At 36.6% G+C, this 25572-nt stretch overlaps 2 protein-coding genes across 4 annotated transcripts in view; both read left to right on the top strand.

Annotated features, from left to right (window-relative positions):
• LOC117298938 overlaps positions 1-20928 on the top strand; it is a 42181-nt gene extending 21253 nt beyond the window's left edge. For all 3 annotated transcript variants that reach the window (XM_033782322.1, XM_033782324.1, XM_033782323.1), the window contains exons 6-20: positions 6432-8306; positions 8767-8974; positions 10533-10778; positions 12009-12251; positions 12789-12847; positions 14287-14469; positions 15049-15255; positions 15620-15799; positions 16093-16197; positions 16338-16595; positions 16748-16873; positions 17247-17325; positions 17540-17698; positions 18249-18332; positions 18692-20928. In XM_033782322.1, coding sequence (XP_033638213.1) covers positions 6432-8306; positions 8767-8974; positions 10533-10778; positions 12009-12251; positions 12789-12847; positions 14287-14469; positions 15049-15255; positions 15620-15799; positions 16093-16197; positions 16338-16595; positions 16748-16873; positions 17247-17325; positions 17540-17698; positions 18249-18332; positions 18692-18843 — 4164 coding nt within the window. In that variant the 3' untranslated portion in view covers positions 18844-20928. The remainder of the gene's footprint in view (positions 1-6431; positions 8307-8766; positions 8975-10532; positions 10779-12008; positions 12252-12788; positions 12848-14286; positions 14470-15048; positions 15256-15619; positions 15800-16092; positions 16198-16337; positions 16596-16747; positions 16874-17246; positions 17326-17539; positions 17699-18248; positions 18333-18691) is intronic.
• A 341-nt stretch (positions 20929-21269) lies between these two features.
• LOC117298940 (probable signal peptidase complex subunit 2) lies at positions 21270-25496 on the top strand. The gene is made up of 5 exons (XM_033782326.1): positions 21270-21302; positions 22631-22708; positions 22948-23108; positions 23543-23677; positions 24331-25496. Exons 1-5 carry the CDS (start codon positions 21279-21281, stop codon positions 24515-24517), a joined length of 585 nt encoding a protein of 194 aa, XP_033638217.1. The 5' UTR covers positions 21270-21278; the 3' UTR covers positions 24518-25496.
• Positions 25497-25572: the final 76 nt, after the last annotated feature.

A 25572-nucleotide genomic window follows, 5' to 3' on the forward strand; every position in this document is an offset into this window, starting at 1 on the left:
TTTCTTTTTAAACTTTGAAGAAAGCAAAGCCTGATACAAATCAAATTTAACAGAATATTTCATTGCATCTAATGTAGCTGTTGATACTAACAGTTTAATCATTAGTCTTCAAGTGCAACTACAACCTTCTTTATTCTAAATGTAAATCCAATAAGAAGATATTAAAACTTTTATTTTCACTATTTGCAAGTCTGTACCTTTCATTTTTAAAGAAACTACCCAGAATGAAATTGAAATGACTTCTATTGCAACACCTGAGGAAGGAACACAAACATTTGAGGAAGGAACACAAACAACCCCTGGGTCCAAGTACAAACATCACTGTTTAGTTAGTGGAAAATCACACCAAAGTTCAACGACCCTCTATAAAGTGTTGACCAATTCCCCTTGGGAAGAATCCATTCTTACATTTTGTTTGTTTTTCTATTTTCTTTAAATATTCTCCCTCTAGGGTCCTGGTTAACAGAAGTACTTTCACTCATGCATTATCACAATAGATTTAAGAAGTAATCACTAAAATATAGAAAATATGTGAAATGCCTAATTGGACATGACAAATTCTAACAGTTGAACACTAACAGCCAAAACTTCATCAATGTATAAAACCAAAAATGAATATTCTTTATCCCCCATTCAGTGATGCTCCCACACTGTTGACTTGAGATTTACACCAAAATTGTATTAATGATTTCTAGTCTTATTGTTAGGGTCGACATCTGGGTATTTGGTTGTAATTTGTTCAGGTTGACAGAGGTATTTTACAAACATAAAGAGGACCAGAGGAACCGATTGACAAATGTGTCAATAAATTGCCCAGACTGTGAGGTCACAGCCTCAATCATCCTAAGTCAGCTTAGAGTAGTTTAGTTTATACCCATACACCGATGTGTGTTAGCACTGTATACTCAGTACTTACCCGAGTCCTGTGAAAAACATATCACAGACATAACTCGGGTGGGATTCGAACCCGGCGACCCTTGCAATTCTAGAGCAGTGTCTTACCAACTAGACTACCGAGGTTGCCCGGTAGCTAGAGATGTTAAATTTGCATCGGGGATAAAGAATATTAATTTTGGTTTTTACCCATACACCGATGTGTGTTAGCACTGTATACTCAGTACTTTCCTGAGTGATGTGAAAACATATCACATACATAACTCGGGTGGGACTTGAACCGGCGACCCTTGCAATTCTAGAGCCGTGTCTTTCTTTATCCCCGATGCAAATTTGACCTATTTTATAGAGTAGTTTACTTAGGATCCATAAATTTCACCTTCAAATTCCAACCAAAGTTTAGTTTACATAATGCACCCTCTTCTTGCTAAGCAATTACATGTAATTAACTTTCGAGGAATAAAAGTAACTTTTATTCCTCGAAAGTTAATTGATAAGAAGATTGGGAGATCCCCACTACCTCCACTGGACCTATAAACAGACTTCCTTGGCCTCCTTTAAATGACCTCCTTGGCCTCCATAAAATCCACACCTGTCCAATCGAATCCTTAACTGGAAATCCTTGGTTGTTTCTGGTGGTACCAGTCTTCATTGATAAGACTCCAGGGTTCAATTTCACAAAGATAGTCCTAACTTAGGACTACTAGCCCTAAGATCCTTTCTCGCCCTAACTTAAGATAAGACTTTAGTCTTAACTCTTTATGAAATCCACCCCAGGATATTTACTCACTCCACACCAATCCACAAAAATTACTTTGTGCTTAAACAGAAATCCTTGTTACTGAATCAAATTATGCCCAAATATGTCATGATTAATTGGCCATCATAAGATTTTACAAGGGACTTGGACACTACTTTCACAAATTTAGCAAAGGACCCTTGCTAAATTGCTCTTGTTTGAAAGGGGCTGAAATACACCTCAGGGACTCTGTCAGTAGTACCCTCAAGTGAGTTTATCAGTAAATGTTTTGACACCTGTTCAACCATACCTGTCACTTTTTAGGACTGATGGTCACAGATGATGGTTAAGTCACTCACTCAAAGTCCTCCAGATTTTTTGCCGGTACATTCCAATTTCTACTTAAGTTTGTTTTTTATTTTTCTGCCCTCGGAAAAATATGAAAAACTGCAATTAACTAGCCTGAAATGTTATTAGAGCATCCACCATGTGTACATAGGTCAACCCTTGAACTCATTCAAATATTGCTACTCATTCCAAAGACCAAACATCATGCCTGTTGTGTAAGAATTCTCTAAAATGATGGTCCTAAACATAAATATTTGTCTAATGCAAGTATGATGAAAATAACTTTGGATCTGAAGGTAAAATTCATATTCCTCTTAAAAAGCTCTAGATTGTCCTGTAATATGCTTAGCACAGGTACAAGGATCAATATTGTGTATAGTATTTATGTTTTGCTCATAGCTCATTTTTCCCTGATCAGCAGAGACTGGTATTATTTCTTATAAATACACCATCTGAAAGGTATTCACTGCCTCTACGCAAAAGTCTGCAATGCCATACAGCCAATAAAGCAGTTGTGTTCAGTTATGAAACCGCTGTGTAGACGATTTATGACCCGTGACACAAAATTTCAGAAAAGGTTTTTCAAAGAATTAACAGACTGCACTGGGCAGAAATACAAGTACACAAGCACCGTTTCACACGACTGATCTTGGGGAGGGATGTGATTTTTAGAGGAGGTCTTGATCCCAGTTTTTATCACGGGTTCGTTCGTAATTTTATCACCCGGATTCATTTAACACGGCGCAAATTTGTGATTTAAATTTGTCAATGTGATTTCATAGCAAATGACCATCGTGCTGAATGAATTTTAGAATTTAGGTTCTGCCACAACTTTTTAGATCTTTTTCATCTTAAATATAAAAAGTGAGCATTTTGTAAAGGGTACAAGGACAATTTATACATTTACTTGAAATTCAAGACAATCTGTGTCAGCTGAGCTTAGAAACACTGTAGTGGTGTAAAGGTTACGTTAAGTTGGTTACGGTAAAGGTTACGACCACTTGCTCTTTTGCATCTAAGCACCTGATGGAATTTGTCACTTGTAGTAAATAAATCCTCTACCCCTTCTTACTTGAGATTGATTTTGATTTATGTTGTTACCTCCACATCAACATCTTTTAAAGACAGCTTCAAAATATGGCTTGGGTTTAAAAGGTTTGTTTGGATAAAGGTTCAAGTAGTTGTTATGTAGGGCAAGTATTCACACCCTCAAATAATGTTCTATATGTCATGTGGGAACAACCTTGTTCTCTGGTATTTATTTTATTTATTACCAATTTATTTTTTGACATGTTTGTGTTTAGGTGAGTAGGTTTAGAAATTAGAACAATTTATCCATAAATGGTTGTGGTATTTCATTTCTGTTTTCCAGTTTCTGAAAATTAAGAGCAATTTCTCAAATAAATAAACATTGGGAAGGATAGGCCCAGACTAGAGTCAAAACCAGTACCCAAAACCAAGGAATTGTAAATGAAGTATAAAACTCATCTGGTAATATACACCCCTTGGTTGATCTTTGAAGTATAAGGGGACCAAATGATGGACATTTTTAGCTTAGAGAAAGTTTCTACAAGTCAAAGGCTTGTTTCTTCATATAGGTAGGTTTTTAGTTCCTTTGTGAGTTCAGAAACAGATGTTAGTGTTCTTTGATTTTGTCTATATACCATTTTGTCCATATAAACAACAAACCATAAGGGAAACAGAGCAAACTGCTCTAAGTTTTCCCCAAGTTGAGACTTTATAACTTCCTTTTACCAGTACCCACTGTTCCTTGCTCTGTATACCCATACCTATTCAACCCTGAAGGAATATATATTTATTAGTTGATGTATATTGATAACAATCTGAATACAATTTCTAAAGAAATATATGTTTTGTATTTTTTTGTTTACAATTTACTTGTGAAAAAAAGGTGTGGAAGGTAAGTTAAAGGGTTCATGATCTTGTACTATTCAATTCTAGATGAAACCAAGCGGAACATGTAAAACCATTTTTTTGATAAATAAACTCACTTGCAAACTAATTCATTTCAATTATGTGAATACATGCTCTGACAATTTCCTTTCTCAAAATAAGCCAACAAATCTAAGTTAACATCTGGGCCAAACATAAATAAGTAAAATGCCCTCCAGCAAAAAAAACACAGAAACTTCCTTGTTTACAATCATGGACAAAACTTGGTAAACTTTCATAATCCCTTCTGCAAACTTCCCATCTGTGAATGCCTGATAAGTTTTAAAATTCCCATAATTCATGAAAATATACTGACCCCTTTTGGCCTTGTGCAAGGTGTCATTTGATGGGAGAATATATTTCTTTAGTGACCCCTCTGGACAACCCAGGGCCATAGGAACAGAAAGCTCACTCCATCAAAAAGACTTTACAAAGCAGCCTCTCAAATGAAAATATTGATTAACAAAAACGTATCGATTACAAAAAAAGGTGAGTTGAGAGTTTCTTTGTTCACTTGAGTTGTAATTGTGATCCTGTGGCAGTAACCTTACCCGTAAACAATAGGTGATTATCATTGACCAGACAGAAGAACTGTTCAATGCAATCTACTCCCATCTTCTTGTAAAAGCTTTGTGAATTGTCAGCTGACTTGTGGCCGTTAGTAATATCAAAAGATTTTTGCATAATCGAGGAAAGAACACTTTCATCTTTGATTAAAATAGGATAAAGAAAGTACAGGTCATTTATTTGGTGGGTCAGTTTATTTAGTGCTACCATCCTTGATGTAATGCTCTTTACAATTCACTGGATTTGTTTTTGTAATATCTGTGGTTGACCATAACATTTATTTGTATTGGTATTACTTATTAATAAATATCTCAGAGAGTTTACGCACTCTGATTGGTTGAAGACTGGTCATGTGTGGGTGGATTTACATGTGATGAAGACTGGCCACAAACAAGTCGTTGTGTGAAGATTCTGTATACCTGTGCAATGAATTTGTTGTGCATGTATCAATCAAAATGTTTTATTTGTGCGAATTGTTTCTAGTTTGTTTTTTTCATAGACAGATGGCGTAATTGGAGGTTGGTGGCTGGCCAAAGTCCATAACAGCAGCCAACCACCAACTCAGTCATTAACGCACAGAAGACTGGCTCCTCACACTGTTATTGCCAATTCGCTGTTATTTTTCATGGTATTGTTGTACATTCTGTAACCGCATTGGCTGTATAGTGTAAAGTATGTCATAGTGAAATTTGATTTGATTTTTTGTTGCGATAGTAAAAAGTTATACCAGTGTCTCGTTCACTCTTTATAAAAAGGCTGGCAGCATTACAAATAAATATTGACAAATATTGGTTCATACATATTTCATTACACTTACAGTAGACAGTTCAGCAGATTTCCCATTAATGCTAGTCCTTATTTGCTTTACCAAATCTAACAGGGTATTGTACAGACTTTTGTTACCCATCAGACCATGATAAATAACACACACAATACACAAGACAACTTTCTGAAAAGGCTTCAGTTTGCCTTTGGTTGCTCATTTCGTGACAGTGTATCTTATATCAGCCTTTGTGAATTTGTGGTTTTCCTGGTAAATGAGTTGAGGTGCTACTTCTCTTACGTTGATCTCCTTGACCTAGGGTTCACATCCCACCTTGGGTGTAGGATGACACCTCTGACTGCCAAATATATACCCTGACATCATGTAGTTCAGATATGTAGTTCATCCATAGAGCAAGGACTAGACTTGTCCTATGGTTCATCATGTTGTTCAGACAAAAATACTTCATATTGGAACACGGTGGAGGAGTCATTACATTGCAAACTACAAACTCACAAATCACATATTGTCATCAAACCAAACTATACTTTGTATAAAAACTCTGTACAAAAAATGGTTTCTATCTAATTTTGTGAATTATATGAGTTTTTCTTGTGATTGAAGCAATAACCTGCCGGTAGTTGTGACCTAAATCAAACCACGGCAACAGCACATCCGATTTACCCAATAGTTCACTACAAAACCCAAGCCAGGGACAACTTAATTGGTTAGTTTTATTTAAAGATTCTCACAAAGAAATGTTGAAGCTCTAGAACGGTTTTTTACAAGTGTAGTGAAAAGAATCATAATCTTATAAATGGCACTTTTTGTCCTAAATACTTCAGTTAAAGTTACTAATAAAAACATTTACAAACACCTGACTTACAAATAGGGTGTTCTAGCTGATAGTAGAATGCTTGCTTTTCCAAAAGCAAAGTTTACTAATAAAAAAGCGTCTACACAAGTAACCTTCTTCCATCTATCAATTTATAGAACTTAGTTTCTTCATCAGAACCTGAAAATGGGGCTTTTTAAAGTTTTTTGTTCTCTGGTTATGTTCTCCAAGAATAGTGTTGAGTTAGAAGAGGATTTATTGATTGGCCTAGATGTTTCAAACTCTAATCTTATGAATTTTATTAAAACCCAAGACATTTTTCTTTCTTGCAGGAAAGTGACTTGAGCTTACCACTGAGTCCCCACACACCACCAGGTATTATTCTCCCACATCAACCCAAGAATCAAACCAACAACAATGAGGATGGTGTCGAAGGATCTAACAGTCTGACAAAGCCCAAGGAGAATTCCACAAGAATTAAGACAGCTCCTGTCTCAACCTTCTCCCCATGGGTTCTACCTTCAGATGAGCTCAAATCCAAGCTAGAGAGTGTCTACGCCGAGCGCCAACAGACAGAACATGAAAATGAGAATGATATCTGGAAGTTAAATCCAAATCCTCAGTCTACTCAGTCTTATTCTTCAAGTCTTGATTCCGATCAGGGAGTGTTGCCAAGAGGTACTGTTTACCAACCTTCTGACAGCACAATGAGAGAGTCAGCTATGACAACTGGAATCGGGAAGAGATTTTCCTTAAAGCAACAGCTGAGTACTGATAGTGATCCAGACTTGAGTAGACAGTACAGCGACTCTACGTGTTTGCAAAGTAGAGACAACATCAATGAGATTCACTCAGGGAGTCGAAGTCCAGGTTATCTGAGCGATGGAACACCGATCAACAACAACGTCTCCAGTCGACCCAAGCTTTCCCGACCTCGGTCCGCCTCTGGATCAGGCACAGAGAGCCTGAAGGATACTAGAAGGAAACTTGATGATGTGAGTCATAAGACAAAGTTGAGGATTGAACGAGATAGAGAGGGCAAGACATCCTCCAGACCCTCAAGTACTGAGATTAGTGACCCCTCCGAATTAATTATCCCTCAGAGGAAACTCAGACCAGGGCTTGCTCAACTATTTGGGAACTTGGAAAATGGAGTGCCAGATGAGCCAACACTTGATGGCGGGGACGTTAAACTGTCGGAAAAGGATGACAAGAACTCTGAAGTTGTTCTGGGGCAATCGTTGCTGGCCTTCCGACGGAGAAAGAAAAGCATGGCGATCGCCTTGAGCGAAGGTCGTTTAGATCTTCTGTCATCAGAGTCACCCATTTCTCCATCTCCTAAATCCTCCGAGCTGAACTTGGTATCTCAAATTGGACAGTTGAACCAAGAGCTAAAGCAGCTTACACAAACTCCTCCAGGCACCCCGCCGACACCTTGCTACATCCCAAGAGGAGGACTACAAAGGTCCGGAAGTAGAGGCAGTCTCGTATCACTCCCTGGTTCAAACAAGAGCCCCAGACCAAGTTTTCCTACTCTAAGCTTATGGAAATCAGTCTCTCAATTCCAAACAACTTTTGATGACTATCCAAAAAGTGAAACACCCAAGAAAGACAAGAGTGATGGTGAAATAAAGAGAGTCACACCACTGAAAAGTTTACCTAAAGACGAAGAAGAAGCGAAAGAGGGTAAAATTGTCTCTCCAAAGGTCCTCCTGTCGAGAATAAAACATTGGAGTAAGAAGAAGGGGCAAACTAAACCAAAACCTAGACCTGAAATCATTAAAATAGACCCTGTAAGAATGCCTTCATATGGGAGTACTACTGATGACGAAGATGAATGTCTTACACCGACCACACCCGTACCTCTTCTAGACACTACCAACATCCCTTACCACTCACCAGAACTACCTCACCTCATAACCCTCCGATCTGTTCCCTTAAGCAGAGACACAACCTTAAGGAAAACCTGGCATGGCATGCCCTTCAAGAACTCTGAGGAAGGAGCGTTAGGGGAGAATCATGAAGGAGTGACTAAATTCCAACGTTGCAATTCCTTGAGAGCTCCGATAAGACAGAGGAAGAAGGGTTTATCACCGATGGAGAATGCTCATCTTGTAGCTATGCAGCTGAGTGCAGAGACGATACCAGGGAGCAGTGTAGACAGTGGGATTGTTAAAGACAGAGCTGCAGAGGAAGCTTCTTTGGCTGTAAGTTTATAAATCTTCTTTTTTTGTGGGAGAGCATTGGTACGTTAATCCAGAGGTTCAAGTCTCGCTCTAGTCAACTTTTCTTTGTTAAAATCTAAACAATTTAAAACTTACCCAGTCAGCTCCCCTTAATTTTCTTGATTTTTTGTGTGTGGAAATATTGAAATGATATTAAAAAAATCTGATCACCTTCTTGTTTTGTGTAAAAATGAGTCTGTCTCAAAGACTTGAAGAAAGACTTTGCCAGTTACCAACTTCGATCTGACCACAGACAGAGTACGCTGTCTGAAACGTTGAGTCCTCGGGTTCTTTTCAGAACCACCATCACTCACTTGAGTTTTATCAACGGTGTCACTGCAAAAATATTTCTTATATTACCGATTATCATAATTGAGCATTTTCTAGCATTATTTGTTATTGTTTATTGTTTGTTTTATTTGTTGTTATTTACTGTTTCTAGGGTGACAGCGATACTGGTAGTCATCTTTGCAGTCCATGTTCTTCTCTCGGTAGTAGTAACCCTCCTTCAAGACCTTTATCATCAGATATTGGTGATCTACAATGGGAAAAGGCATTAGGTGATCATCAAGGAGGTTTTAATGATGGGTTTCTAGATGAGAGGAAGTTATCTGCTGTTACTATCGGCAGGAGAGAGTCAGCGACTGGGGGTGAGTAACAGTCATGGATTATTTTCTGCAGTTTGTTGGTGTAAATAATGCATTTTAAATCTTCATTTGTATCAGTAGAAAGTGCAAAACACTCTAAGTTTATTATTTGGTTTATTTATTACACTGATGTGTGTCAGCACCGTATACTCAGTACCAGGAGTTCTCTGAAAAAATCACAGGCCTAATCAGGTGGGATTCAAACCCATGACCTTTGCCAACCATTCCAAGTTTGAAAAATAGATCAGTTTGATGCCATCTTCAGTAAAATATAACTTTTGTAACTTACAAAAGATTTTTGAATTGGTTAAGGGTAAATGTCTGTCTTTTTAAGGTATTTTCCTCACAGCAAAACGCACACACAAAGAAATGATAGAAAAGAAAGAAAATTCAACCAGACATTTTGCATATCAGCTGTAATATAACAAATTAACAATAACAAAGTATTTAAACAAGTTTTATTTTCTGTCTGTTTGTGATGGCTTGATCTACTTACTATAAAAAAACCATAAATAAAATAGAATGTGAGTTTCATTAAGACAACTGAAATGGGATTAAGTAAACAATGGACCATCATATGGTAGTCATGACAGTCAAAAACATAACTTAATGACATCCAGATATTGTAACTTGAAGAATCTGATTCCAATAACAAGAGTTGGAGCTGTTGTCGTCTGAGACAAAAATCCCCAGAATTTCATCAGGAAGTATTTTCACCGTCACTTTGTTATTTCCAGGAAGTTAACATGAGTTTGTCATTTTGTGTTTGCAACACCGGCACCACCAAAAATTACTGGGGAATTTACAAATGTAGAAACACTGTATGAACATGACGGACACATACACAAATCCAAAGCACAGTTAAGGTTAAATGTTTCCTGAAGTTTTGCAATGTGTGGTTGAATAATGTCAAGAGTCTTTGGCATGTAGACTAAACCTTCAGTTAAATCAGACCACCATTGGAATTTGCGCACCTCGTGTGCTATCATTATCATTGTTCAACCGCTGTTAAAGCAACAACAAGCTTGGTTTCTTTGGATCATTGAGAGGAAAATGTCTCTAGAGAGCAAGTTCTTCAAGAGTTGTAGAAGACGTAGCGTCTGCTCATTCCAGGCAGCGTGTAAGAGTTAAGACTTAATTAGCAGCCCATAGAGTTACTCTTTTATCAACTTTAGGGCCATGTCACATCAAGGCAAATTACAGGCAACCAGTTCAAGGCAATCTCCAAGAAGAAAAAACATCCACATGCTAATTTCCACTTAATTGTCTTGATGGGGAAAGTAAGATTGTATTTAGAAGAGTGTCTCCTGTATTCCAGAAGTGTTCCTTTTACATGCGACGCAGTTGGTTGCCTCCAAGTTGCCTTTAAGAATTGCCCAGTGTGACAAGGCCTTTAAACCTTGGACAAAACAGTCTTCTTTCAAACCTCAATTTGTAGCTTTTTGCTTCATGGAGTCAACATTGACTACTAAAGCTTAACTAGCTGGGCTCACTATGATATAAGCTGAGTCGTCTTATTGTAATACTATTCTAAAGCTGATTGTACTCTTTCCTTCTACAGTGAGTCGAGTAAGAGGGCCGATGTCAACACGTCTCAGTCTCGGATCACAATCAGCCTATGAGACTTCAGATTCTATCCTCTCCCCTAAGAAAGTCACTTTCTCCTTAGCGGAAGACATTACTAAGAAGGCCATGGAGGCCGACTTGAAGAGGTTGCCCAAACCAAATCATCTACCGAGACGTTCTAAGACTGATATGGGAGATATTAAGGCAATTACTAACGCTATCAAAGAGTTTGAAGAGGAAGGTAGGTTGTATTGCTCAATCCACTGTGAAACTGTCATCATTTGTGGACTATTCATTCATTTTGGTTTTTACCCATCTACACCAACTTGTGTGTAAATATTGTATTTTCTCAGTACTATGTATTCTTTATCCCTGATGCAAATTAAACAGTTATTAACTAGTCTTGAAATCAAGTTGTTATGCAGTCACCCCCCTTCCCCTCAGTCGTCAGGTTACAACCATTTCTAAAGTTCTAAGGCATTGCATAGTGAAGTATCAATGTATATTCAGTTTGCATTAACACAGTGTGTGTGTCTCTATATTTTATTGTGTGGATTGTTCTTAAGATCTTTTCTTGCTATTCATTCTACTGCTGTAGAGAAGATTTCGGAAAACAGGAGACTTTTTAGTTCAGTAAAGAACAATTTTGAGACTGAGTCTAAGCAGTCTGACTTTCACCTTAAAAGTCCAATATTGAATTGAAATGGTTTATTAATGAAACTTCATTCCAGAAGAAGGCCAAATTAAATTTTACACATGAAAATATGGACAAAATATCAAAAAAAAATATTTATGATGACTATGCTACAAATGCACAAAAGAAAATGGAATGAATATGACAGTATCTGAGAGAACTGGAAGCTATTCATTGTATAAAGTCAATACTAAAATGGGAAGTAAAATGGATATAAGCTAAAACAATACTATAAAACACCTTACATAAAATAGAACAATGTAAGCGGATATAATGAAAGAAAAATACCAGCTAAAATCAACAACAGAATCACTGTAGGAAGATGTACCAGCATGAATCGTTGTTTGTAGAGCAGCAAGAAAACAACACTTATAAAATGTTACCTATAAGCAAGGCTATGTTAAACAAACTAATCATGGGTAAGAAATGGTATTGTTCAACTTTTTCAAGTTTGTGAAAATACTTACCAAACAAAGTACGTCATCATTTTGATATGTTGTTAGAAAATAATTTTGTTTTTAAAGCTACCAAATTCGTTGTTAATTATATTTTTAAGAAAATAAAATTAGCTTTTAACTGCTTACCAACCAAATGGACCTCTGATAAAATTTTAAAAATAGTTAATGGCCTGACATTTTATCCAGCAGAGTCTTTCTGGAATCTGCAAGAGTCAAAAGGTCAGGCCATTATCTATTTTTTGCAATTATATTTTTGTTAGCATACAATTTTTCACACTCAAACAAATATAAAAGAATTTTGTTTTCTTTCTTCTAATAGCATCTTCAGATGCGTCTTGTCAGACAAAACCAGCATTCAGACGCAGGGCTCTCTCTGACCTCTCTAGCATCATCGAGAAAGAGAAGACTAAAGATGAGAATCCTAAGCAGCCATCCATCGTGATCACCCCTGACACATCTAAGACTACTAATATGATGAGAACAAGGAGTATACCGGATCATATGTCAAGGATGGAAGGGCCGGGACACCAACCTCCTCCAAGAAAAAACTCACTAGCAGATTGTGAGTTTTTAAATAAAAATAAATAATAATAAAGAAACTTATAAATTGAGTATTGCTACAAAACAACCTCAAAGCCCTGTGTTAAAAAAAAAATAGAAAAGACAAAGTTCATCAAACTTTTGGCATATAAATGAAAAAAATATCAAGAAATATTTACCCCCCCCCCCCTGAAAAAGCCAATAAACAAACATGATAATAAGTCAGACATCCACACGTGCACAAAACTGAAGTGATTTGGGGTTGAACAAAGACAATTTACTACAGCGGGAATTGAACCAACACCTGTGGATTAACGTGCTAGCAATCTACCAACTGAGCTATCTAGCCCTATCATGGCAGTCTCTCTATTTTGTCAATATTTATTGGGGTGCCAGCATAATTAGTTCAGAGCAAAAGGTCAAACACACAAAAAACTAGGCAGCTATAACCTCACTACATGGATAGGAAGTTTTTAACTTTTTTAAATCTCAGGAAATTTGAAAATCATCCTCAGCTTTGACAATCAGTTTCAATTTTTTGTTTTATTATTTCCTCCAGTGATTGGATCTGAGGTTGGTGAAGTCCTGACTTCCTTTGGCAGCCAGTACAACTTTGAGGTAAATTATAAATGAAATCAAGAACTTAAAAAAATGCTGTCTCTGCACCCTTTTTCTAAACAAGTTACTGCTGCAATATTTTTATAAAAATAATAATACATAGTATGGTAAATCAACCTGAAAAACAATGCAAGGGTAAACTTTTATTATACCTGCATTAATATCATTTGAGCAAGAATAACATTAAAGAGGATTAGGTAACTGATATTGAAGCATTACAACCTTTAGCTACTAGTTTCACCATTTGCAGACTTCGTTTTAAAGGAAAGTTACAGAATTTTTTTTTCTAACAAAACATTTGCTGGCAGTGTGGCCATTTCCTGAATCCACCATATAAACTGACACACCTGTAGATGTTTGAGATCGATTAGCCATCTGGATCCAAGAAAATAGTGAAAACCCGATTACACATTTTGCATGACATTGATCTAAAAATAAAAATAATAAAAAATCAAATGCTCACTTAGCGATAAACTCCAAACAGGACATTATTTTTATTTATTTCTCTTAAAAAATTATGACATATCAGAAAGAAATATTTAAAGGGACTTTTTCTAATATCATCATCATTAGACAGTGTAGGCCTTAATTTTATGTAAATCTGTGATCTTAGGCGATTTTTTTTCTCTTACCAATTCTGTAATGTTCCTTTGTAGTCGTACATGCAGATACGTTTAAATGATTGAATTAAAACATTTCCAGTATTTTTTTTTCTGAAATCTGAATAATAACATTTCATTTGGGGTTTTTATAGAGCGCCTTTTGGAATGGCAGAATGGTGAGTCTGGTTCTTAAAACTAAATCTTCTTTGAAGTGCTTGGTAAAATCCAGACTCTTCTATTTCAGCTAAGCAGATTGTATAAATACTTAGCAAGTGTCCATCTATACTCCTGGGTGTAGGGAAGCAATTTTTTTTGTTCTTTACTTCTTGTTTGAACACTTTGCATAAATCTTGCTTGTTTTTCCCCCATTCCGATCTTTCTTGCTCTGACCTTGTTTTGCAGCAGAGAAAACCCAATTTGTTTTCTATCAGTACGTACTAACCACAAAATATGATTGTTGGTTTAAAAGTACAATTTGGATTATTTTCAAACTCTACTTTTATTTTACTTTGCTGTGTCCATCCCATTCCTTAGATAATTCCTTAGAGGTTGTTTTTCAAATGATCTGTTAAAAAGGGTGTTTTGAAATTTGGTGCACATAATATAAATCAGTTTTTACTTTCTACTGATTGTTTCTTAAGCAGTCATTACTGACAACCAAAGACTGAAAGAATACCACTCCTCTCCCCATGCCCCTCCCCTGTTTCCTCTCCCCTTCACTCTTTAGGAGAGAAGGGGTGAACTTCACGAAGAGTTAAGGCCGGTCTAATCTCGAGTTCACTCGCCCTAACTTAGGACTGACCTTAAGTTTTTTTTTTCTACCCCTCCCTTCCCCAGGCCTACAGTCCAGACACGATGCCAACCTTTGCCGAGGCTCTATGGGACCATGTTACTATGGATGAATCTGAGTTAGCTTTCAATTCCGGTGATGTTATCGAAGTGACTGACATGAGAGATAAGAACTGGTGGTGGGGTTGCAGAGGAGAAGTGGAAGGATGGGTACCCGCCCAGTTTGTTAGGGTAAGGATACAAGTCTCTCATCACTCATCATTTTCGTTATCTTTAAATGTGAAATTAAGGAAGTAAGTTTGAGTCAATTGTAAACCCTATTGCTACTTGTTAAACAATCAGTTTAACCGGTATCAAAGAAAATATGGAAACAGAACTTTTACAACTATCAAGCCTCTTTGCTATTTTAAAATAATCGAAATGGAGAAACAAACAATTATTAAAGAAAAATACAAAACACAAGATATTTGATGGCATGATGTTTCAACCCTAGCATTGTCATTCTGCCTTTGAGAAAGGCTAGGGCAAAACGGTAGACCATCAAATTTTGTTAGTTAATTAATTCCTTAATTGGTTCCTTAAGTTGTTCACCAGTTTGCAACAGCTAATACTTTTTTCTCAGAGAACTAACAGAGATGGAATTGTGATATTATTATTACAATATTTGTATTTGTCAAATGGTGCACCAAATACTATAATCAGCCCATTTGGAACTTTGATAAAATGTGTATATTTCCAAAACTTTTCGAACTAAAGTTTTGTCCCACACAGACCTGAGTTTTGATTGATTTGATTTTGATTTTCTTACAGTTACGAGTAAGTCAAGGAGAGACAGTAGAAGAGTGCGTGGAGAGATTGAAAGAAGAACGTGAACAATCCAAGAGGATTCCATTGTCTAAGAAGAATAGAAAGGTCAGCCTGAGCTTCCTTAGCAACGACCAGGTCAGGGCAAAAGTCGTGGAGGAGATTATCACCACAGAGAGAGATTATGTTCACCACCTTAAAGATGTCTGTGAGGTGAGTTTGAAACCTTAGGCTAGGGATTATCCGTAGGGTCGCCACAAACCAGTGGCTAGACTGCAGGACTTGCAATCACAAGGTTGTGAGTTCGAACCCTACCAAGCTAACCACTGATTTCACAATGACTAGAATAAGTATTGTCATCTAGTTTTGGAACTATACTTTCTTGATACTGATCAGAGAATACTGATTGGAATGTTGAGTTATCAACCACCTGTTCTTCTCAGAACCAGTACTACACAAAAGAGATTTTCACATGGTGTGGTGTTACTGCAAACCTGATTTTACTTTCACCATGCAAAGTTTCAAATCCGACTCCAAATATTTACTCTCAAGTCATTTTTTCGTTGTCCTTTCACAGGGTTACATCGGCCAAGCATCGGACAGACCAGAGATGTTCTCAGATAAAGTGATGAATAGTCTGTTTGGAAACATTGAGGAGATCTACAGCTTCCAGAAAGGATTCTTACTTCAGTTAGAAGCTTCTATTAATCAGGATCGAGCAGATCTTAGCAGGATAGGAGGCTGCTTCTTAGATCATGTAAGATTGGAAAATAAGATTCTTCTAAAAACTTCTTTTAAGAAGTTTAGGTAACTTTGGTGATTAAAATCACCAAAGTTACCTAAGCACAGAAAATTTTACTTATTTGTACTACTTACCAATAAACTAAAATTCTCCAAAACTTTGAACCCATGTGTTGGTCAGCTGTTTCACATTTAAAATGTTTTGTTACAAATGTTTTTTTTTACGCAGGTTGTAACTTCTTATCTTAAAGGTAAAATGAACTTCTTACATTTATGTTCCTCTTCTAATTGTTTTTTTACCTTCTGCAGAAAAACGGGTTTGAAACGTATTCTGAATACTGCAACAACTATCCAAGAGCGCTTCGAGAACTCAAGCTGCTGAAAGAAAAACAGAAATACAGACAATTCTTTGAGGTAGGAAGAATCTTATAGTTTTTGTAATTTTTGGAAGTCGTGGAGTGTCCGTGATCTAGAATTTAAGCCTTTGATAACCATTTTTTTTTTTTTTTACAATGCACAATTTTAATTTTTGCCATTTCTTTATGACTATTCAGGCTTGCCGGCTCCTACAAAACATGATAGAAATCAGCTTGGATGGCTTCCTCTTAACCCCAGTCCAAAAGATCTGCAAATATCCTCTCCAGCTACGAGAGCTTCTTAAGTACACACGCCCTCAACATGCTGACTATCTGGAGCTTCAAGATGCGTTAGAAGTCATGAAGGATGTGGCCGTCTCGATCAATGATAGGAAGAGACGAATTGAGAACATTGAGAAGATTGCTGCATGGCAGAAGATGATTGGAGACTGGGAAGTAAGTAGTTTCACTATGGGAAGTTCCAATGGAAACTCACAACAGGAAGTTCCATAGGAAGTCTCTGTTTGAAGAAGAAAGGGAATTTCCAACACAAACCTCTGAATTATTTGATTTATTTTGTATTATTTTTTTTATTTTTTTATTCCTAGGGTGAAGACATTCTAGAGAAGAGTACACAGTTGATTCATTCTGGTGACATCATCGTTCTGGCAGGCAAACGAACTACTGGCAGGCGCTTGTTTCTCTTTGATCATCAGCTAGTTGTTTGTAAAAAGGTAAGAGACGTAGGACCTGCACATGTATTATAATGTTTCATTTTTTATATTTTTCTTGCAAGTAATGTCAGAAGTGTAAAAGTGGACTACCAACACTCAAGTTTTACAGAGTAGCTTTAATTAAAATAGAGAATATTTTTTTATTTTGATTTGTGATTGATACGATATTTATGAGCATTGACCGCCAGGGCTGCACATTCCTAAGGAGTTTTGATTACTTAAAGGAGTCCTAATTGTGATTATAAGAAGCTATACGTACAGTGTATAAGTATCAGAAGTGCCTGTTTTTGGCTATATCCCTTAACCATCAATCTACTTCTCTAATATTGCAAAGGAAATCAAAACGCTTAATCACTTGTACATTTACTTACAGGATTGGAAAGGAGCTCTGTTGTACAAGCGGAAGATCAATCTTGATATGAGTAACGTTTCTGACAAGTCTGATGGGAAAGGTGAGTGGTCCAGTTTGAAAACTGCAAACAGTTAATTCAAGATTCATTATTGGTTTATTCCAATGGTGACCAAGGGTCGAATTACAGGAAAATGTACAGAAAATACAAAATTTGTAATAATGATAAAATTACACAATTACAAAAGGGGAGCATCCCAATTGGTTTAAAATATTGTTTGAAAAATATGAATTATTTTTGATTTTTTTCCCCATAGACTCCCATTGGAATGTAACAGTGAAGCACGCCTTCACAATCCACAACACTGAGACAAACAAGTTACACACCTTATCTTGCAAAGGAGAAGATGAAAAGCAACTCTGGCTCAAGATGTTTAACAAGGAACGAGAGATGGTCCTTGAAGATCAACAAAGAGGTGCGTTTGCAATTAATCTAGGCGATATTTCTGTCCGAACTCACAATAACAAAAGACAGAGTCATTGGACAAAAGTATAGTAACACCATGCAAGCAAAAATGAAACATGACTAATGATATTGAAAAATAGTAAGTGAAGTAGAATCTAGTGAGCAATGTTGTATTCTTATGCTCACTGTTGATTGTTGTTGTAAATTCCCTGTCCTGTTCTCTAGTCCTAATTGCATGACCTAAACGATCAATGGACCCTTCCCATGAAATATGCTAATTACATTCACGCATGCGTACAGACCGTGTTGGTTGGGAAACACCATAGAGTTGTGCACTAAGCAGACGCGCAATCGCGTCTGCGTCACGCACCCATTAGCCGTGTACAAAACAGCGCGATGTTCCCTCATTTTGCCAACCAAAACGTTAGTGCGCACGCGCTATGTGCAATTTACATATTTCATGGGAAGGGTCTATTGACTGACTCTCCAATTTGAAGATTCATAAATAAATAATTACACAAACTAAAAATCACAACCTAATATTATTTCTGTGTGTGTAGGATTCAGTATACCTAGCTCTACACGTGAAGCTGCAATGAAGAATGTTGGTGAACAGCAACCTGGTAAACCACAAGATGCTTCAGGTAAGTTCTTTGAAGTCTCCATGAAGAAATTTCCATTTCCATTTTAATTGTTAGATTATTTTTGTTGACATGTTGCCTGTAAATATTTCCTTGTGTTCCTTTATCAAGACCAAGAGATGAACTCAAACCTTCAAATCAACTTGTATCATAACTTTAACTGCCAGAACGTGTATGGTTGGGCTATCCTGTGCAGATGATGCTTTCAGGAAAGCTAGCTTTAGATTTTGAAATACGCTGGAGTAAAGTTGCCCTTCTGCCCTTCTTATACCAAAATATTTATAAATAATCTGCAATCAATTACGATTTTAATTGTATCTTTATCATCAATCTATGCATTATTTCTTGTCTCTAACATACAGTCGTGACTCGTAAAGTTTCCACCATGCCGTATGCCTACCAACACAAGATTCTGAAGACGCCAAATAAGAGCATCGACCTCCCCAGAGGAATATCATCATCAGATGTCTTCAAGAAAAAGGGAAAAGGTTTATTCGGCATCGGTAAGAAGTGAGGTCTGGAGCAATCCCAAGAGGGCGCTGTTTGCATGCTCTTTCAAGACGAGGGGAAGACTGGTGTAGAGTGAGCTAAGAAAAGTACTGCAAGACGGTGCTGTGTTGGTGAGGAAGTGCAAAGCAAGTTGGCAGTGTATGGGACGTCCCCCAAGTTCAGAGAATTCAAGATCTTCTGTGATACGTCTTTGTGGTGCATCTTTAGGGGTGTCAAGGGGTGCTGAGATTATTCTCTTTGGTGTTTCAACAAGAACTAGGGTGGATGGTATTTGTTGTTGGTTGTTCCATCTGCTTCATTGTCCCTTGGACTTGGGTTGTTTGTGATGCTGTGTCCATTAACTAAAACAACTTGGACATTATTAGCCTTTTTGAGATATGGTGGCCGGGTGCACTGTATGGTTTGGATGTATACAGACAATTATCCCAAACCTGATAGTGTCAAACTAGTATTTTGTCCACCATGTCTCAAGGTCGCTGTGGCTGTAAGGATTATCAGTGAGCTAGCCATAGCCATTACTGAAAACACTAGCTCACACAAACAACAACTTTCCCAAAAGATTTAATGGTACTAGTTATTGTGGGTTTCTCTTACTCTTAATTTGTTCTCAGTTGAAAACTTGCCCAAGTTTGTCCCTAAAAGTTTGAATGTCTTCAATATGCATTCATGTGATTAATGAAAATAAAAGAAGTCTTGCAGTTCAATTGTACAACAATTTGTGGCTTTGTATATTGTCACAGATCATGGAGCAATGCTCCATGCACAGATCTAATTAAATTCTGAAAAAAACCTCATTGTATATTGTTTTATGTATATTTATGTATTGAGAATGAACTTTTCATTTTATTTTGTATAAAATTTACATGAAAGTCTAAGATGGTTACTTAATTATGAAGTGGAAGAAGGTCCAGGTTTCGATTCCCCAAATATCATATACTTAAAAAAAGTAAGACTCCACTTCAAAATCGTTTTATTGTATATAACGTGGCTGTGCTATGTACAAAACATGACAGGATTTGTAATTTATGGAATTTCTAAGTATTTATCCTTTTTTTTCCAGATCAGCAAACGAGATCAGCTGGCTGGTCAGATTTATTCTTTTTATGAAATTTTTGTGAATAGTTTTTTTTATTTCAAACGTGTCTTTTAGGCGTTTTATATTCTCTTATTTGATTTATGAATGTAAAGTAATCTCACTCGAGGGGGGCTTCCAGCTCATGGACTCCCTGTGCCCCCTTGAAAACAACCGGGTTGTGTCCCTAAATGACAGAATAGTGGCATGTATTTTATACATTTTTTGAAGATGCCAAGTTTTTTTAAGTAGATTACTTGAAGGTGATGGTTACAACTTAATGGTCACAACGTTGTTTTAACTTCTCTACTTTGTTGGCTCAAAATAGTCACAAGAAAAAGTTCGGTGGATATGTTGACTTTGCACAGTTGACTTTATATTCATCATTATAGCTTTTAGCAGGCTCAGAAGGAAAACAGTTATCTCTTAAATGCTTATTTATAAATATTTAAATATATTTTAAGACATTTAAATATATTTCAAGTAAATTAAAGTGTTTTTATAATGACCAATTAACTCCAAGACGACCCACCATTATAAAAATCAAAACTATAAAATGATGATTGTTCTGGAATCTTTGCACTACTGTAGCATATTAATTTACTCATCTTAACGCCACTTAAAATAACTCACACTAATTTTGATATGATTTTTTTATTCTTCTGTATAAAATTTGCAAAATCAATCAGTAAAAGATATTGAGAATTTGGAGGCCACCAACACATGTTAATCCGGAGGAAGCTCCCTGTCTTTGTTCAACCAAAAGTTATTTAGAAAAGCCGCGTAATAAACACAGCCCATAATGTTGTCACAATAAAACGACCGAAAGAATTGGTTCAGGTTTTGTTACTGTTAAGTTTATTATTATTACCTCATAGTTATTTTGCTTGTACATATCTGCCTTATATAACAGAATGCTTTGTGTATGATTGTGAATAATAAACAATATTATAAAAATGGGTGCTCTATTATGTGTTTATCTGACTGTAAATAAACCACATCATCTGTACTTCATAATCTGTTTGCGCTATCTCTTTAATTATTTGACTTCTCAAAAAGTTTATTATGAAATCACATGAATTCAATTTTAAGTTGATAAAATAATTATGGTTATTTTTTTGCCAGACTGAAATCAAAGTCACCCCTGCAAGTCACCCCTTAAGACTTTTCTTTAAAGAAAAAACCTTGAACCAAAAATCTCGCTGATCTTATTCATAAAAATAGAATAAACAGCAATTTGCAGTTATTGGATTAAAGTTACCGCTTTCGTCATTATTATGCAAATTTCATACAGACTGGCGGTTGATTTTGGAAGGGCGCCACCGCGCGTTAGATATACGTGTACTTCACATTATTTCTGCAAAAACATGGCTGCTTCGGGAAAAGAGAACGTGAGTAAAAAAAATATTTCTGTCAATATCCTGATACAACAACATTTGTTTACAAACTAAATACATTTATGTGAATAGTCTTTATTGTAGCATTAAACTGTAGGTTTTAGTATGTTGGTGCATTTTCTGTTTGTATGTAAGAAGCTTGTGTTTTTCTTGACATATGGACAACGGGCTATCGCAGTCTAGAGTGGTGGAGACAATCGACCGTTGTCCGTCCGTGTAGAGCCGCGAGAGCCCGGTCGTTCCCAATGCAATATTTTTAGTAAAAAGAAAGACACCTGAAGAAAGTGAAATTTAATTTAAATTGCCCTTAAAATATACAATATGGATATTCGAATATTTCATGCAATATCATTTAAAGCCATTGGACCCTTTCGGTACAGAAAAAAAATTAAAAGTTCACAGATTTACAAATAACTTACAGGGTTTACAGAAGGTAGTGGTGAAAGACTTCTCTTGAAATATTATTCCATGAAATGCTGTACTTTTTGAGAAAACAGTAAAACAATATAAATTCTCGTTAGCGAGAATTACGGATTTATTTTAAACACATGTCATGACACGGCGAAACGCGTGGATACAAGGGTGGGTTTTCCCGTTATTTTCTCCCGACTCCGATGACCGATTGAGCCTAAATTTTCACAGGTTTGTTATTTGATATAGAATTTGTGATACACGAAGTGTGGGCCCTGGACAATACTGTTTACCGAAAGGGTCCAATGGCTTTAATTAATTTCAGAATCATTCAAACACCTGTTTATTTAGTTTTTATTTCATCTGTTTTAACTTTTACCATGGTTTTACTTTCTTTACTTATTGAATTCCTCCAATCCAAGCCTCCCTTCCTTGCTTTTTGAAATGAAATTTTTGTTTGGAAAAGTTTCCGGATGGCGCCACCACTTGTTCATTCGATATGATAATATACTATCTCATTCTAATTTACCTCAATCTCTGTCAATCAATGATTGGAATGAGATATCCCTTGTTGTAAAAATTAGTGAAAAAGTGGTGGCGCCATACGGAAAGTTATCCTTTTGTTTGCCCAACCCCAAACAAGCCCAGACATGTTACCGCTTTGCAGGTAAAAAAGCTGAAAGTGCAATTTAATGAAATTACCTTCCAACAATCCAAGTCAAGCAGATCCACCTCCATGAACAGATCAGGACATTTTTGGCAAAGCCAACAACAACAGTCAATTGATAAGATCAGGGAGGTAGAAATGTACTCTCCGACTTCTGCATTTAAATCTGTCCTGACAGAAGTTGCAGAATAACAGTTTGTCTTAATTTTATTTTGATTATTTACGATGATTGTTTACGATACAGCCCTTATGTGAGCCGGTGAAAGTGGATAAATGGAATGGCTCGGCTGTCAAGAATGCATTGGATGATGCTGTTAGATTGGTGAGTAAAATAAAGAGCATACCTGGAATTACATGAATGACATGAATGCCATGAAAACCATGGCCTCGCCCTCCAATGCCCCTGGTCTTGGCCTTGGTGCCCCTTCAAAAGCTCCCAGTGTTTTTAAGATTTTCCAAATGAAGTGACCTTTACAAAATGAAAATTCCACTCACAAAGTCTGGACCTTTACCTTGTTTTATGATAAAAACAACTTTGTTTAATGTTTTTTTCCCCTTCAGATTTTGACGACACGCTTCAACTATGTTGAGAATCATGGTATGATAGACAAACGTCTCGCAATCTGCACTGTATCCTGCCTGTTTGCCATTACAGCTTTAGTGTACGACTACCTCCATCCATTCCCTGAATCAAGACTTGTACTGGCAGTATGCGTCATATCATATCCTTTACAAAGAAACTTAGTATTGTATGGTCGTGTCATGCCTAGTTATTTAAAGCATCGAATTAAAGTTCTGGTGGTTAGTAATCAAGTGTTGGTTCGAATCCCGGCCATGAAACTTGTGTCCTTGACAAGATGGTCTACTATAATTGCTTCTCTTTACCCAGGGGTATAAATGGGTTATTTCTGAGTGTAGAGGTTGAAATTGTGTATGATAAAGGCACTGGAAGGCCATGGCAGCCCAGGGATGAAGCTGAGAAAGATTATAGGAATGTTATTGGCCCAATGACCACGTCACTAATGTTAAGCCTTGTCTTCTCTCCAAGAAGGTTCTTGGCTACTGGTTACAGTTGCTTGTCTTAGAGTCCTTGCCTTCACAACCAGAATTAATAAATGCAATAGAAATGAAATTGTGATCCTTAACTCTTTCTCACATATTTTGCCATGATGAGCGTGCTTACCCTGTACACCTCATTCATTGAGCAGAATCATTTTCTAGTTGTTCATCAGAAAGATCCTGCTGGGGTTGACCCAGATAACATCTGGATTGTTGACTCTTACATGAAGAGGTAAGTTTACGCCAGGTTTAACCTCTGATTAGGGTTCTGAGTAGAAGAGTAAGGTTTGCGGTAACACTGTGTGGAAATCGTGTTTAGGTTCTGAAAAGAACCAGTGTTTGGTAGCTTACTGTCTTAATCATTATGCTTCGATTGTCTTTGTTGTTCTTATTGGACCTGGCAGGGGCATTGCATCTCAGGGTTTCAACATTTCCCATGAATTAAATTTGCTTATAGTGTAGTCCTGGAATTACTCAGAGGCCATGATACGTTTTGCGCCTTGTCCTGGCCTTGATGCCCCTTCAAATGACTAGAGCAGGCTAGACAAAACTTTAATGTGCGCCTTGTCCTGGCCTTGATGCCCCTTCAAATGACTAGAGCAGGCTAGACCCATTAGGACCCATTAGGAACTCACGCCACTGCATTGAAAATAACAAAGAGAAGTCCCTTTGATCCACTAAGGGAGAGTTCCGGCTCATATCCTACCTTCCGCCCAGGTAGTAGTTAATAAGCAGGACAGTTCTTTTTAGAATTGAGAAGTCTCCCGAGTTCCCCAAAATCTATCCGCGGCAGTAGAAAAAAGTTCTCAAAAGAAAATTTACCCAGCAAGTAGGTATACACTTACCAAATAATTATTATTTGTTCTTCTCTTTGTCCCTTCTCAGATTTGACGACATGTACACCCTAGTTTTGAACTACACCGACCACACCACCAATACCAATAGAGAGGACTCGGTCACCAAATCGGTAGGATCTTGGTTTGATGAAAACGGTCTCTTAGAAATGGATGTATTCGTTAACGATGTCAACTCATTACATAACAGCCTCATGTCGGATAAGAAACAAAAGTGATTGCATCAACCTCTTTTTCTCGTTAGGATTTTTTGTCAACATTTTTTGCTTCTTTGTTTAACAGCTGTTGAGTTCTGTGTATTTGTCAGTAGATGAGAGCCATGTTGCTTTGCAGACTTTTTACAATTGTTTTTATTTATACTCAATGTTTCAACTCTTGGCGAGTTTTGTTTTTAATCATTTTGCCATCATTTTGTAGGAATTTTTCCCCTCAATTGTCAAGGAAAAGACTGTGCTTAAAAAACCACTGAATCCCAATATCATAGAGCTGCTGAAGAAGCAATGCTGCTTACTAAAATCTGTGACTGGTATTCTGCTATTTTTTGTTCAACAGGAATTTTGTTTAAAACATTATTTTCTGCTAAAGCAGCTCTGTGAAATTAGGCTATGAAGACTATGGGTAGATTTTGGAAGAGTTTCGGCTATTGCTAGAGAAGTTGAAACTTTTTTTTCTTTCTCATTAGATAAGCAAGAAAGCACTACAAAGAAATCAAAGTCAAGCTTTAGTTTATGAATTGTTTTTATTTTATTTACTTTAAACTAATGAGGGAATATATTTTAAAAAGTTCTCACACACGTCAACATTCAGCAAAACACATTTAGATGTCTTATCAAACAAGTCTGCTCTTAAAGATATCAAAATATAAAAACTAATTACTCTAAAGTAAAATAGGACCATTTGTTGAAATATCAGTCTGTTTTTATATAAAACTTCAGCATCGTGTTTTGTTAATCCTGAGAATATTATAGTTGCAGATGACTTAATAGCACTTGTGTAGCCATCTTAGGTTTTGCTTAAATAGTCTATAAGATTCAAAATGAGGCTCAAGTCTAATAATGGTCTGGCGACTGATTGGTAGTTTGTTAACTAGCAGTTAAACTAACTTTCTTTGGGTGCAGTTGGTCAATAAGTCGCCATTTGTTATACTTACTGATATGAATGTATTAAGTATTGAATAAATCTCCCTGATATACTGAATTTAATGTTGTATCAATCAATGGAGTCAGTACAAATGATGGAGTCAAGATTGAGACTGAGACCTCTAACACTGGTC

The sequence above is a fragment of the Asterias rubens genome, chromosome 13, assembly GCF_902459465.1.
Source record: "Asterias rubens chromosome 13, eAstRub1.3, whole genome shotgun sequence".
Classification (NCBI taxonomy): domain Eukaryota; kingdom Metazoa; phylum Echinodermata; class Asteroidea; order Forcipulatida; family Asteriidae; genus Asterias; species Asterias rubens.